The sequence below is a fragment of the Paramormyrops kingsleyae genome, chromosome 4 (genome assembly GCF_048594095.1).
Source record: "Paramormyrops kingsleyae isolate MSU_618 chromosome 4, PKINGS_0.4, whole genome shotgun sequence".
NCBI lineage: Eukaryota > Metazoa > Chordata > Actinopteri > Osteoglossiformes > Mormyridae > Paramormyrops > Paramormyrops kingsleyae.
Genome location: NC_132800.1, coordinates 27,606,832 through 27,622,199, shown reverse-complemented (window position 1 = coordinate 27,622,199; position 15,368 = coordinate 27,606,832). Strand labels below are relative to the sequence as shown.

The 15,368-nt window shown below is 46.3% G+C and overlaps 1 protein-coding gene across 4 annotated transcripts in view; it reads left to right on the top strand.

Moving 5' to 3' along the window:
- Positions 1-14,064, top strand: part of ankrd12 (ankyrin repeat domain 12) — a 33,065-nt gene extending 19,001 nt beyond the window's left edge. Inside the window, exons 2-13 of one of the 4 annotated variants that reach the window (XM_023826280.2) lie at positions 521-631; positions 2,608-2,758; positions 4,003-4,071; positions 4,259-4,405; positions 4,607-4,810; positions 4,902-5,044; positions 6,411-6,558; positions 6,913-11,555; positions 11,697-11,795; positions 11,943-12,086; positions 12,202-12,297; positions 12,875-14,064. In XM_023826280.2, the coding sequence (XP_023682048.1) occupies positions 572-631; positions 2,608-2,758; positions 4,003-4,071; positions 4,259-4,405; positions 4,607-4,810; positions 4,902-5,044; positions 6,411-6,558; positions 6,913-11,555; positions 11,697-11,795; positions 11,943-12,086; positions 12,202-12,297; positions 12,875-13,060 (6,090 nt within the window). In that variant the 5' untranslated portion in view covers positions 521-571 and the 3' untranslated portion in view covers positions 13,061-14,064. Of the gene's footprint in view, positions 1-520; positions 632-2,607; positions 2,759-4,002; positions 4,072-4,255; positions 4,406-4,606; positions 4,811-4,901; positions 5,045-6,410; positions 6,559-6,912; positions 11,556-11,696; positions 11,796-11,942; positions 12,087-12,201; positions 12,298-12,874 lie in introns of all 4 variants that reach the window. The other 3 variants (XM_023826279.2, XM_023826282.2, XM_023826281.2) reach the window with 3 other exon arrangements.
- The last annotated feature ends 1,304 nt before the right edge of the window (positions 14,065-15,368 follow it).

Genomic DNA, 15,368 nt, shown 5'->3' with positions numbered 1-15,368 from the left:
AATGAATGGCTGAACTTTGGAGCTAATTTTTTCCATCTGTCCAGGAATACATACTTCATTTTATGGGTCACGATATCAGAGAGAGAAGCTTTAAATTGGTATTGGGACAGGACAGCAAAATGTCTCGTGACTAATTTATTCAAGGTAACAAGTCAAAGAATTTGAAGAAATAGGAAATGATGTGCCATGCGTCGTATTTGAAGACGTAAGCCCTGCTCTGTGTGTGGCTTTAGCTGTGGCCTGCCTGCCTTATGCAGGTATTACTGCCCGTAAGTCTCATGGTGCAGTGCATCTCCAGTCATCTTACTCTGTTTCCATTTTGTGTTTTTTAAAAGAAACTCTAAAAACTTCTTATAACCAAAAGTCTATCACACTACGAGCTTGAGTGTCTTGGCCCTTGTCAGACTGCTAAGCTGAGGTGTGGCGTGAGGCGCTCTCCTCGTGTTCTGCCTGGGAAAGTGCTCCCCACTTGCACACCCCGGTAATGATTCTCACAGAAAAGCACCCTCTCCATCGGCAGGCCCACGATGACCCTGAGGAATAGCTGCTACAGCTAGTCAGCAGCTTCACCATGGCCAAACCTGGGATGGACAGAGACGGCGCCATGGTGGAGAAGCAAGTGGTGAAGAAGGTACCTGCCAGCCTCGTGTCATGCCAGCCTGCCACAAGGGCCCCTGCCGTTTAATCAACTTAATGTAAATTCAGCAACACGGAGGCCATTGTTTATTCGCTGCTGCTTGCTCGTGTCAGCTGCATTGGAGGGCTGTCCTCAGTGGGGTTGGGGTTAGCTTAAGGGCTGGGCCACTCTACAGTCCCCATTTGCTTTTACTCAGTGCCACGCCCTACAAATTGTCAAGAGATGAAGAGTTACTGAGTAGGTACACTCTTCTCAAGGTGCACCACTGTCAGGATGAAACTTGTTAGTGAATAGGTACACTCTGCAGTGTTTCCCCTAGGTTTATAGCTTGGGGGGCAGACAGACACCGACAGGATTCATGATGTTCATTACTTGATCTAATTTGTTTTACTCATGTCAGTAAATATGTCATGCACCAATGTGTGTGTTTTTTTTTTTGTTTTTTTTTTTTTACTGGTAATTTTTATCTATAGAATTCTGCTACTCTATTCGGATACTGGCAGCCTATTACTATGTAGACACTCATTTGGGGGCGGGTTAGGGGCTATGTCTTCCCCACATGTGGTCATACTTCATCTGAAAAAGCAGCAAATCAGACAGCTGCAGGGGATTAGTCTTCAAATGAAACATGGGAATTCAGCTTTTTCACTCTTCATTCTCTGTATTTTGTGCTACCCTGCAGTGACCCGACTGCAGCCTCATACCGGCCGCTGAGTATTCCTCATGACCCCTAATCTCTCAGTGCAGTATGCTGCCCTTCAGTGACCAGCCTGTATTCACACACTGCTGTCACATATTCCTCATGACCCCTAATCTCTCAGTGCAGTGTGCTGCCCTTCAGTGACCAGCCTGTACCCACACACTGCTGTCACGTATTCCTCATGACCCCTAATCTCTCAGTGCAGTGTGCTGCCCTTCAGTGACCAGCCTGTACCCACACACTCCTGTCGTGTATTCCTCATGACCCCTAATCTTTCAGTGCAGTGTGCTGCCCTTCAGTGACCAGCCTGTATTCACACACTGCTGTCACATATTCCTCATGACCCCTAATCTCTCAGTGCAGTGTGCTGCCCTTCAGTGACCAGCCTGTACCCACACACTGCTGTCACGTATTCCTCATGACCCCTAATCTCTCAGTGCAGTGTGCTGCCCTTCAGTGACCAGCCTGTACCCACACACTCCTGTCGTGTATTCCTCATGACCCCTAATCTCTCAGTGCAGTGTGCTGCCCTTCAGTGACCAGCCTGTACCCACACACTGCTGTCACGTATTCCTCATGACCCCTAATCTCTCAGTGCAGTGTGCTGCCCTGCAGTGACCAGCCTGTACCCACACACTGCTGTCACGTATTCCTCATGACCCCTAATCTCTCAGTGCAGTGTGCTGCCCTGCAGTGACCAGCCTGTACCCACACACTGCTGTCACGTATTCCTCATGACCCCTAATCTCTCAGTGCAGTATGCTGCCCTTCAGTGACCAGCCTGTACCCACACACTGCTGTCACGTATTCCTCATGACCCCTAATCTCTCAGTGCAGTGTGCTGCCCTTCAGTGACCAGCCTGTACCCACACACTCCTGTCGTGTATTCCTCATGACCCCTAATCTCTCAGTGCAGTGTGCTGCCCTTCAGTGACCAGCCTGTACCCACACACTGCTGTCACGTATTCCTCATGACCCCTAATCTCTCAGTGCAGTGTGCTGCCCTGCAGTGACCAGCCTATAGCCACACACTCCTGTCGTGTATTCCTCATGACCTGTCCCTAAAGAGTAAACAATAATGTGCATCTGGCATGATATCTACAGACCATCATGTAGGTCTAAGTAAATGACAATGTGCACTATATCTGACCATCAGTGATGAAGATTCTCTAAAACAGTCTGTGAAAATTCTTGGGTGTTCTTATAAATTGCGGTATGTATATATGGCTACATACGTGGTTATATGTGTTGTGTTCCCCCCCCCCCCCAGAGTAAAGATAAAATTTCTCCATTCACCAAGACTCCGAAGGTGGATCGGAATGAGATGCTAGGGAGGGAGATGAAGTCCAAGTCTTCCATGAAACGCAAACTGTCCTTTACCGTCAGCCCCCCACAGAATGAGGAACGGGACTCTGACACGGGTAAGCCCTACCCTCTCCTGCACAAAACTGCCATGCTCCCAGCCTGCCTCCTTGTGGTCAGCAGTGGGATAGGCCACACTTCAAATGCACACAATGTGCCTTAGCTGACTGGAACTCGTGTGGTGATCTTTGTTCCTATGTTCTCTTGTTCTGTACCCACAGCTAGGTGACAGGTTACATGTTAAAAGCTTATGCATGCCTATAATTTGCTTTTTATCTGCCTTTCAACCCCCCCTTACTTACACACACACACACACACACATATACATACAAAACACACACACACAAAGTCTGTACTTTTTCTGTCTAGAAAAAAACATTATAGGCCTACATGGGCTCATTTTTGAAGACATTTACATTGTTAATCTTGCAAATCATCACGAATTCAATACATTTCTTTAAATAATTTAATCTGCCTCTGAAGTGCACTTTACTGTTTGGATTAATGTGGTCAGGGCTGACTCTAGTAGAGGAAATTCCCTAGGGCCCCAAATTACCTACGTTGAAGAGGATTAAAGTGACCATCAGTTTTCTGGATTTGGGGGGGGGGGGGGGAGACTCTCGAATAAAGCTTTATCAAGGGCCCCTGAAAAGGTTGAACTGGCCCTAAATGTAATGTATACTGATGGGACTGTGCATATTCACTTTAACTGGTGCTCACGATCATAGTGTGCATAGAAAGCTCCTCACTGGTGATTATCTTGTTTGACTTATGGGTCTAGCTATCTTATTCTTCAGGAGGGTTACAGGTGCTTTCCTGATGCTTATTGCATGCCTTAAACTCCATATTTGCTCCTCTCCCATTTCACAAAGGACGCCTGTGTGTGGCAGTTATCTGTACGATGTTGTGCCCTTTCTGAAAGAACTCAGCCGGGCAGTCTTGGCTGTGCCAGCCAACTGTCATTGTCTTTTCCACAAAAGATGAGAGCACATCACACGCAATCACAAGCTAAATGAAATTAGAATGGTGTTTTCATAACCCTGCGTTATAACGACGTAGTTTGTACCCCCGCAGCCACGGCCCATCAGCACGTCCCCATCCTCGCACCCCAGACCTCGCTTAGCCAGCTCCATCTTTCTCTCACTGACACCGTTGGCCCGCTGAGGGACACAGAGACTACATCCGTTGTCCCTTGCTGCCACGGTCTCCTAGTTAGCTTGTGTTTCGTGATTCCTGTGCTGTGTGTTAATATACTGCTTTCCTTCCTTGCTCTCCCTCTCCAATCTGTCTGCTTGCAATGTAGATTCAGACCCAGGACACTCGAGTGAAACCTGGGCAGAGAGATTAATCCCTCCCTGCGCGATTTACTCAGGTAAACGCAGCAGCGCCTCAGCCGCCAGCGACTTGGGCGGGCCTGCCTAGGGTGGGACTCGACGGTCATCGGTGTGCCCCTGTAGCTAAGCTAGCCAGATGTTGTGCTTCAAGTTCTGCCTCCTGTCCTGAGGTTAAGCGCATCCCGGTTTATCACTGAAAATGCCTTTCCCACCTCCCCCCAGCAGACAAAGATGGGCCAGACAAGAAGAAGGTGAAGAAGGAGACTGGTAACAAGAAGTCCACTCCCATGAACATCCTGTTCGGCTATCCGCTGTCGGAGCGGAAGCAGATGGCACTTCTGATGCAGATGACTGCCCGAGACAACAGCCCAGGTTCTAACTTACCTCTGTACTATAATAGCACACTTATGATGAGCACATGATCACTCAAGTAGTGAAGGAGGACATCAGCTGTCATCAGTTTTGCTCATGAGAAAATGGTTGTTCTTCATTAGCATAGCTTTGTATTTGCAAGACCGATTCCTCTGTGAAAAGACCGGCTGATGTCCTCTTTGGTCTTCCTCGTGTGACCAGACTCTACCCCAAGTCACCCGTCTCAGGCACCGACAGTGCAGAAGAAGATTGCCAGCACCACGTCGTCCCGGCAGAAGGACAAGGTCAACAAAAGGAACGAGCGTGGTGAGACTCCTCTGCACATGGCTGCCATCCGAGGGGATGCCAAGCAGGTCCGCGAGCTCATCAGCCTTGGCGCCGACGTCAACGTCAAAGACTTTGCAGGTGTGCCCGGATGCGCCGTCTGCAGCTCACGGTCTACTGCCAAGGAAAAGCATGGACAGCCCTTATAAGTTCTTTATTTTTTGTGTTTCAGGGTGGACGCCTCTCCATGAAGCCTGTAATCTTGGTTACTATGATGTGGCCAAAGTGCTCATCGCAGCAGGAGCAGAGGTCAACACACAGGGCCTGGACGACGACACGCCGCTTCATGATGCATCCAGCAGTGGACATAGGGATGTATGTGTTTAACACTCAATATAATGTCCATTGTACCTTCTCCCCCCAGTGGCCTTGGTGTTTTTAGTCATAATTCAGTGTAACTAAGCATTTTATTTTATTTTTATTTAGTTATATTACACTTTTTCTGTCCTGATACAGATACCAAGTACCGATCCAATACCAGTGTTTAATTAATAAGCTGTTGGCTTTTGCCTCACTGCGTGGAGGAGACAGTGATCATTCTTTTATGCAACATCTGGCTTAACTTAAACCTTAAACAAATCTTTCCTAACTTTGTAAAGCTAAATGTAACACATGCATTTATCTATCTATCATATATATATATATATATATATATATATATATATATACACACACACTATATGTATATATATATATATATATACACACACACTATATGTATATATATATTATGTAATATAATGACAATTCAGTAAACCTATATATATGTATTTATTTACTTTACTTGAAACCTGAGTTTTCAACTAAATAATTTATATCAGGATTCTCAGTTCCCAGCTTGGAAGATCTTTACAGAGAAAGGAAACCTTGACTGTAAAGGTTGACTCGAATCGACGCTATAAGTACGATGTAGCCATGGATGCCTCACCATAGCCTGATGTGCACCTCCGCAGAAATGTAACTACACATCGTGGTGATGCATACCACAAGGACTGTGATTAGTCTGCTTGGTAGCATTTGTTTTTTTGTAGGCATTAGGAAAGTGTGCCCCGAGGTGTATTTATATCGGTGCTGTAACCTGTGGCGTTGGTTACATCTAACATGAAATAACTTATTTAGTTTAAAGTTAGATATACATGAGGCTTCAGTTTTTGTTTTCTCTCACGTCTCCAGATTTTGCACTAAAGTTTGTTGTGGTCTTTCTCTAAGATTAGCGAACTCCATGTGCTCTGCACTTACGTGCATCTTTAGATTCTTTAGATCTTTAGTGTTAGATGACATGCTGTCCCTTCCTCCTCTTGAAACTTTAGTGTGACAGAGCTTACAGTCTGCTTTACTTCTGTCATTGTCCTTTATCTCAAAATATGTCCAAACTGCTGACATCCTCCACCAGTGCCAGGGTTCTGTGCATTTATCCTTCCCAAATGTTTCCGGTCGACAAATCCCTCGCTAGATGCCAAAGTCTGATTGGGCAGTACAAAAAAATGCAGCAGCTTCGAGTCTTAACATTGTTTCAATTAAGTGGTATCGGTTCTTGTTATCGGACAATTTTTATGAGTATGAGCATCGGCCTGAGACCCGATGCTGGTAAAAGTATCGGTGCATCCCTGGTATTTATGTAAGGTGACCTGTTAGCAGCAGCAGGTGGGCTGGTGACTGACCTGCCCTGTCTTTCTGGCAGATTGTCAAGCTGCTGTTACGACACGGGGGCAACGCCTTTCAGGCCAACAAGCGCGGCGAGCGGCCTGTGGATGTGGCCGACTCGCAGGAGGTGGAGCTCCTGCTGAAGGGCGAGGCGCCGCTCTCTGACCTGGACGACAGCTCCTCAGGTGGGACTGGCCCATCTGTCTGGGAGGGGTTCACTCAGTGTTCCATGTTTTTGATGCACTCATCACCGCATTCTCTTACGTGAGGTGTTGGGACATTTCCACACGAAAGCATCTCACACATTTTTCACACAGTCATCCAGACGGAAAGCACAATCATTCTGGCAGAAATTGTCAAAATTTTACTTAAAAGTACATTTGAAATCACACGTTTGACACACCAATGGATTATATTTAATGTGGTTATTGTACACTTGTGGAAAGCAGTACGCCACCTTCGATTAAGGTATATTAAAATACTGCTGAAATTACTCACTACCTGATACAAGAAGATTGTCTGTCCGTTTTCTCAAACAGAATCAGAAGACCCTCCATCAGTAAATCCTTCTAGTATTGATGACAACATGGAATATTCAGACACTGAAAAGGATTCTGACAGCAAGCAGACTAACACTGCAAAGGCATCTGTATCTGGGCTGGATGAATACGAGTTCAAGGACGAGGAGGAGGAAGAGGATCTGAGCAAGGCTCTGAATGACCGACACATCCTCAGAAGGGAGGCGCGCCAGCGAGAGAAGGAGGAGAAGGACAGGAACCATTTCCTGGCTAAGCAGGATAAGGGTAGCCCAGCCACGGGCAATTTGAAGAAACCGAAACCGTCACGGGTCCTCTTCTGCAGCTCGGAGAGCTCCAGTGATGATGCAGAGACCCCCGTGGAGAGGAAAGGCCCCCCCACCACTGACGGGCATAAACCTGACGTGAGGCTGAAGAAGGAACCGGGGGCAGAAAACAAGGAAAAAGGCAAAGTGAAGAAAAAGTACAAAAATCAGAGTAAAAACAAAGAAAATCAAGAAGTTAAAGATGACGGTAAAGAGAACAGTAAGGCGGTGTTCTTCTCATCTTCAACAGCAGCAGGCCTGGAAACCCCAGAGAAAACCCGAGAAGAAGACTCGTTCAAAATGTCATTCAGCCCGAAGGATGACTCTTCTGTTCACCTCTTCCATCTACCAACGATGAAGTCCCCGAAGCTCAACCACAGCCTGAGCGACAAGCAAGCTACCCCTCTCAAACAAGAAAATGTTAAGGCGTGTGTCTCAGTTGGGGATTCTCCCTGTCAAGTTGATGGTATCAAATATGACCACTATGTTGAGGCTGACTGTGCTACAGAGGGCTCTAGCAGCAGAGGATTCAAGCATAAGGAGAAGAGCAAACATCACCAGAGAGATCTCTGCCTAGATGGGGATGACAGGAGCTCCTCCAGCCCTCACAAGGATGATAATCTGGGAACAAGCATGGACAGTGCTGAAGGAGCCTTACGGAAGACCGACAAAGATGGCAAAGTGCTCAAAAAACACAAACTGAAGCACTGCGGGAAAGACAAGCACCGGAAAGAGTGTGAGATGGAGAAGGACAAGCAGAGGCAGAAAGAGATGAGAAAAGATGGTCACAGAAATCTAGAGTTTGACCGGGAGTTCTGGAAAGAGAACTTCTTTAAAAGTGATGAAAATGAGGACTCGACCCCAGGGAAAACAGAGATCCTCGAAGGTAATTCCCCACAAAAGGCTGACGAGTCCCCCATTAAAGAGGAGAGGCCAGTTCGAGAAAAGCATGCTAGCCTCAAAGACAAGAGACAAAAAGATGAACGGGAAAAAGACAAATCCTTCAAAAAAGAGAGAGAGCTTTTCTACAAAGAGGAACGGAGCAGAGAAGGTAAAACGGGTGAGCTGGATGAGAAGACAAGCGGCATCACCACAGATGAGGGACGGGACGAATCCTTGTGTGCTGCAGGCATGAAAGAGGAGACAGAGGACCGGCCAGTTACCGAGACCGAGGTAGATCAGGAGCAAATGGACCCCTCGGAGAAAGGTGCTCGAGAAAAAACAGAGAGAAAACCCGCGGGGAAGGAACGAGAATGTGAGAGGATAGACAAAAAACATTCTGAGAAAGAGAAGAAAATGAGAGTGGAGCACTTCCCAGAAAAATCTGAACCGCATAATTTTGCTGACAAATGGAGAGAGAGGGAAAAGATGGTGACCACCTCCCATTCTTCCGGAGAGAATAAATACAAGGAAAGTGAAAAGCTGAAGGCCATTCTGACTACTAAGAAGCCAGAAGAGAACAAGAAAAGCAGGGACAAGATGGAAAGGAAGACTGACAAAGAGAAGCAGGAGAAGGAACGGTATTCCGAGAACAGAGAGAAGGATCGGTATTCCGAGAACAGAGAGAAGGACAAAATGGGCATTGACAGGAAAGGCAAAACCTCTGAAAAAGTTATGGAGCACAACAAATCTGACAGGACAAAGGAAAAGGAGAAAGACTGGGACAAAAAGAAAAAAGACAAGGCAAAAGATGTCATTTCCTCAAGCTCGAACTTGAAATTGCTTTTGGAAGAGCGAAAATCCAGCATTTCTGAGGGCACTAAGATATCCCACGAGAAGAATGTCTCTGCTAAGCTGAAGGATGATGTGCTGAAAACTCCAGAAAAAGACCGCAGGGAGCGGGACAGGGATGCTGAGAGACACCGGGACAGGGACCGGCACAAAGATAAATCCCAACAGTCCAAAGTATCCAAGACAAACACTGCAGATGCCGAAAAGAGCAAAGCGAAATCCTCACCGGCCCCTAAGGATGTCCGGCCGAAAGAAAAGAGGCTTGTAAACGACGATCTCATGCAGACTAGTTTTGAACGCATGCTAAGTCTGAAGGACCAAGAGATCGAACAGTGGCACAGGAAGCATATGGAGAAGATCAAGCAGAAAGAGCGAGAGCGAATGAAGCTGCGACCAGGTGCAGAGCTAGGGAAGTTGAAGAACAGAGACAGGACGAGGATCACTCCAGGAGATGTCTGTGTGAGCAAAGACCTGCAGCGTTCCAAGAGCTCAGAGGTGTCGGAGACTCACACCAGAGAGCAAAAACTGAAAGATGCCACTGGCACACGTTCATTCTCCCTGGATGCCAAGAATCTGCCGTATACTGGGAAATCAACCCTTTGTCTTGACAGCAGCTTGAGCCGCTCCCCCAAGCCGGAAAGTGAGAGGTGTGGTCCTATATGCAGATCGGTGTCAATGATTTCAATGGCGAGCTCGGAAGACTCCTGCCAAACAAATGCTCTCACACCAAGACCCCTGAGTGAGTATGACTCCGACTTCACGGTGGAAGGTTCAGACTCCCAGGCATCCTTTTCACAATCTTCCTGTGTGACACATGTCATCACGTCACCTGCCGTTCATGAAAAAGAAACTGATAGTCTACTTGATGGGGCTCAGCGCAACAAGACTCCTCTCTCTGGTAGACATGCCACCCCTTATCTGAGGTCAATTCTGGATGACGACTCCAAGCCTGCATATGCTGATGCCAAGTCTTTAGAGGATTCCAGTAGGCCGAGTGTGCTGTCACACTTAAGTAGTGATAAAGGACCTGTACAAGATGTGGCTCCTCCACAGTCAAGCCAGAGCATGCCGGTTCTGCTACACCCAATCCGAAGCAACTGCATTTCTGATGGTGAGAATCTTGCCGACACTGGCAGTGAAGGGCATGTTTCTGGCAGTCGGCTCCTGCTCGTCTCGAACAGCAGCGATACTCTAGGAAAAGAGCCAAGTGAAAGGGTGAGTCAACAGGTTAACCTTTCACAGTCTGAGGGTATACCGCCGGCTATACTAGAACCAAAACGGTCACATGCCGCTGACCCGCTTATAGATAGGGGTGCACCATTTCCACATCTGGATGACTCAAGAGTGGAAAACATCAGCAAAAAACTATATTCTGAATGTAACAAGGATACAGATGATTCCCTTACTCCAGAAACCTCAGTAATGTTCCCATCCTGTCTGCCCGCTCAGCAGCATCTACCCACTAATGCCAAAGCCTCCTCAGATTCTTGCAACAAGCAGTGGGATAGCCATACAGAGTTCAACATGGAATTGCTCCAGAGATCAGATGCCAGTGTTCCTTCAGGGCTTGAGCAAAAAGATAAGCTTACGTGTGAGACTGCTGCTTGCAATCCAGAAAGCAAAGCAGAGGAACACAAGGTGACTGGAAGTTGCAGAGAGGAATGGGCTAAAAGCCCTGGGCCCTCCATCGCTGTCTGCAGCAGCATACAGAGGCCAGACAGCAGGATCGACGATGCCATGATGAATGTCAAAGTAGGCATCCCTGAAGCCAAGGACATTCACGAGGAAGCAGACATGGAGACAGATGATGCAGACACAAAAGACAGTAAAACACTAAAACACGCCATAGGATCTGCTGAGCCATGTGACCTTTCCCCGTGTGACGTCCGTGATAATCCTGTATCACCTGTGTTAGAGCCCAGTCATCCCAGTCCTGAACGTAAAGATGAAGCCTCAGATGCTCCTGAGGGCTTGGAAAAGAGCAGCAGCAGTGTGGAGATGGCAGAGAAGCCACAAATTCTGCCAGAGGGCAGTAACCAGGGCCAGACTCTAGCTGAAGTGAAGCCTGAGCCTGGGGAGGAGATGATCACTGACCAGAGCACATCTGAAGAGAAACGGCAGCAGTTACACAAGGATGCCCTGGGTGGAGACTATGTCCAAAGGGATCCCCAGGAGGAGCACAGTGGGACTTCCTCAGGAGGTTCCTCTCCACTACCAGGAGATGGAGACTGCGACTGCTCAGGGGCTAGGGCCAAGGTCCGGCTGTCTGAAGAAGATGAAATTCAGGTGCATCACCCACGGAAAAGGAAGATGCCCCGGGTGCCTCAGCCGATGCAAGCTAGCCCCACTGCACAGCAGGTTAAGGAGAAGAACCAACAGTCTCTGGCTGCCATAGTAGACTCACTTAAGCTGGAAGAGATACAGCCTTACCAGACCGAGAGGGCCAACCCCTACTATGAGTTCTTGCACATCCGTAAGAAGATCGAGGAGAAGCGCAAAGTGCTTTGCAGCGTTATTCCTCAAGCACCGCAGTATTACGATGAATACGTGACCTTCAACGGCTCCTACCTCCTAGATGGAAATCCACTGAGCAAACTTTGCATTCCAACTGTAAGTTGAATGTTTTTTCTTCTTTCAGCAGTTATTTTTTGATACTGTGATTTCACTTGGATATCTTATGAGCATGAGTTCTCAGTCTTCATTGGACTCTTATGTAGTTGAATATGAATTATGGATTTTCTCTCATTCCAGATAACACCACCTCCATCACTGCCTGAACCGCTGAAGGAGTTGTTCAAGCAGCAGGAAGTTGTCCGCATGAAGTTACGTCTGCAGCACAGCATTGAACGGGCATGTAGACCTTATTAAATACTGAAGCTACCCTGTCCTCTTGAAACCAAACCCTAATCCTTTCAGATCGGCTGCGAAATAGTGGTTTTGCCCAGTTGTGCCTGTCTTCTCTCACCGTCCTTGTGTCATTCCTTAATTTTCCCATAGGAAAAGCTAATTGTTTCAAATGAGCAAGAAGTCCTGCGTGTCCACTATCGTGCAGCAAGAACACTAGCCAACCAGACCCTGCCTTTCAGCGCGTGTACAGTTCTTCTGGATGCCGAAGTTTACAACATGCCGCAAGATGCCCAAGTATGGATGTCATTCCATCGGGCTGTTTTTGCAAGACAAAGTAACTCTGAATTGTGCTCGCATTCCAAGTGTGTCATCTGTATTTAATGTTACTTTATTTTTGTTTGCTTGTTAGGGAGATGATGGGAAGACATCTGTCCGTGACCGGTTCAACACCAGGCAGTTTATGTCATGGTTGCAGGATGTTGACGACAAGTTTGATAAACTGAAGGTGGGAAGGTGTTACTTAAGCTCCACAAAGCAGGCCTGGGTGCTGAGCCTGACAAAAGCCCCAAGGCCCATTAAGTCACAGTCTTTAGGAGATGAGAAGTACACTCAATCTCCATGACCAAGTAGAGCAAAATTAGCTTTCATAGATTCCAAGTCTGAGCCATCTGGAAGGATGTTTGTAAATGGCCTTTCCACTATATAGAAGTGTAATTTTACTTGCTGATTGTGGCTCTGGGGACTCTGTCCATGGCTTTTTACCCAGAACAGAGTAAATTACACCTTAACTATGATATTTAGCAGCAGGCGATTTCCATTTTGCTCATGACAGCAGCAGCAAAGAGAGGAAATTGCCGCTGACGTTTCAGTAGTAATGCACATTCTTGGCCTGAGCATAGTGTTCAATGAATGTCTACCTCTGCGTGGACTGCTGAAGGAATGTTTGTATGCAGCCAAAGTTTTAACCTTTCAAGTGAGCGGTATATGAGATATTGCAAAACGCTTCATGCCAGGCTGGGTTTGCAGAGCTGTTAGCTTGTTGCTAATGGGCTAGCTCTGACCTGCTCTCCTGACCCCTGCAGACCTGCCTCCTGATGCGTCAGCAGCACGAGGCCGCCGCGCTCAACGCTGTGCAGAGGCTGGAGTGGCAGCTCAAGCTGCAGGAGCTCGACCTGGCCACCTACAAGTCTACCAGCATCTTTGAGATCCCCGAGTTCTACATCCCACTCGTCGACGTCAATGACGACTTCGACCTCACCCCCATATGACGTGGCGTCCGGGAGCGTCCAGCACTTAATGTAGAGCAGAGATGACAGCTCACGCTGTGGAACTTACGGCGAGCCCCGGGACACTGGCCCTTCCTGTGACACACTGTCCCCATCCGAGTAGGCGAGGCAGGGCGATGCTGGGTCCTGCTGGGACGTGTTGAAGGCACTTACACAGCAGGAGTGGCACTTATCACGAGGGCATGAGGCCAATCAGCACCAGGAGCTGTGAGCCCAGAGGAAGGGGATCAGTGATCAGGGACGGGCTGTGGCCCCCCCTGCCCCCCTCACCCCACCATACCCCACAATAAGCCACAGGAGTAAGGCTTATGGTTTAGAAAAGGGGGGGGGGGGGGGGAGCTTCTATCTTAGTGTCCATACATGTACAAAATGTGTTAATTTTTTAATTTATTTTATACATACAGATTGTGCATTTGTAAATAGTCGTGTAATTATTTTTAACTTGTAAAAAAAAAATAAGAAATTGATATTTTGATTGTAAAATTATTTTGTCTTTTCTTGGACCAAAGTTGGTTTTTATAGTCTGTGTCATCTGTTTGTTCCTGGCTAATTCTCAAGCATGTGTTTGAACTTCGTTGTTTCGTTTCTTCCCTAAACTGGCCCCGCCCGCCTGCCTGCCTGCCTGCGTTTTTGACTTGTGGTTTTAATTCAGTGCATGCCTTGCAGGTTCCGCCTTCCTTTCTGAGAAACCCTGCCGTGGACTGTCGTGCGATTTTGTAGGTGTCAGAGGCTCTTGGCCATTAAGGTCCTGTGCGAAAGCCTCTTTTTTTCCGTGTCGTCTGTCTAATGTTGCGCACATTAAAAAGAAAACAGCTCAATGTGGCTTCTCTGCTCAGTTCAGTGTGAGTTCACAAAAGAACCTATTTTTACAACACAATGCCTTTGAACAATGGTTATAAAAATGTCTATTTTAATATTTACTTGTTACAGTATATGTACATATTTGTAATATATCATTGAATAAATTTTATTGGTCGTGAAATCGATATCGTTTCATTATGTTTATTTTGTATTTCAGCAACAAAGTGTGCAGCTTTTCCCAAGGGACACGCGGAAACGTAATGCGCAGTTAGAAATTTCACCCTTAACTCGTAACGCAAGATGATGAATATAACAAATGACTTTGCCGGTGTTTTAAACAATAATCGAAAACTCAAGGTGTTTTGCATCTTAAAGGGATGTTTTATAATAAGCTTTGTCTTGATCCAGCAGATGGCATCATACACACGAACCAGAATAACAATCGCATGAATTGCACTGAACTTCTGAATTTGAAACCTCGGCTGATATAGAGACGGCAACGCCTACATACGCACGGTACGGATCTACTTGTCAGTTTTGCATTTCGCTCTTAAGACTTAGTATTGATTCTGATAACGTTCAGTGAGGCATAAAGAACCAAGTAACTTGTGAAATAAGCTTCCAATAAAAATCCTAATTAAGATAATTACTTTGGACCTGCAGGAATTTTCTGTCAGCGGGTATTCCGGCCAGATTAGTCATGTAAACCGTACTCGCTTCTGAGAAACTTGCGACACACGTAAAGAGGATACAGGCAGCAAGTACATTTATTTTTATTTTGGAAACAGTCCCTTATTCAAGAATTTAATCGCGGCCGCACCTTAACTTTTAGCAATGACTAATTGAAATATGATATGCACAAGTTATACTATACAACTAATAATTATATAATGGCTTACACTATATTAATGTCCAAGTGTTTCTATAAGGCAGTTCGAATTCTGTCCCCATGGACTAATAGTTAACGTCAATGACCTTTTACTAACACTATAAGAACATGAGTAAGTCAGAGATACGACTCTATAGTTAAGCAGGTCTGTTTTCACAAAAGGAAGTTTTCAACAACCCAACAGTTAGGCAATTACCGTTAAGCAAAACAAGCGCTATGCTGAGCCGCGGTCTTGCTGGTTGAAAAACCTTAACGAAATCACCATCCACTGGAAACGTTATATTGTTAAAGATAAGCTTCACTCAGTCACCAAGAAATCAGGCACACTTGCCGTCACTGACTAATTACGTTTTACCCATCGATCAGTATTTTTCATTACACGGAGCATTAGCTGGTTGTATTTCGTGGATTTATTTATTGAATTAGGCCTTTTTTTATACATACTAGTTAATTTTCAACTATATTAGTTTTGAAGCACTGACCAAGAGTAGCAACTCTACATTTCGTTACATTTTGATACCATGTATTTTATGCAATGACAAATAAAGCTGCTTCTTCTTCTTCTACATCACTGAATTCCGTACAATTACGCAACACCCT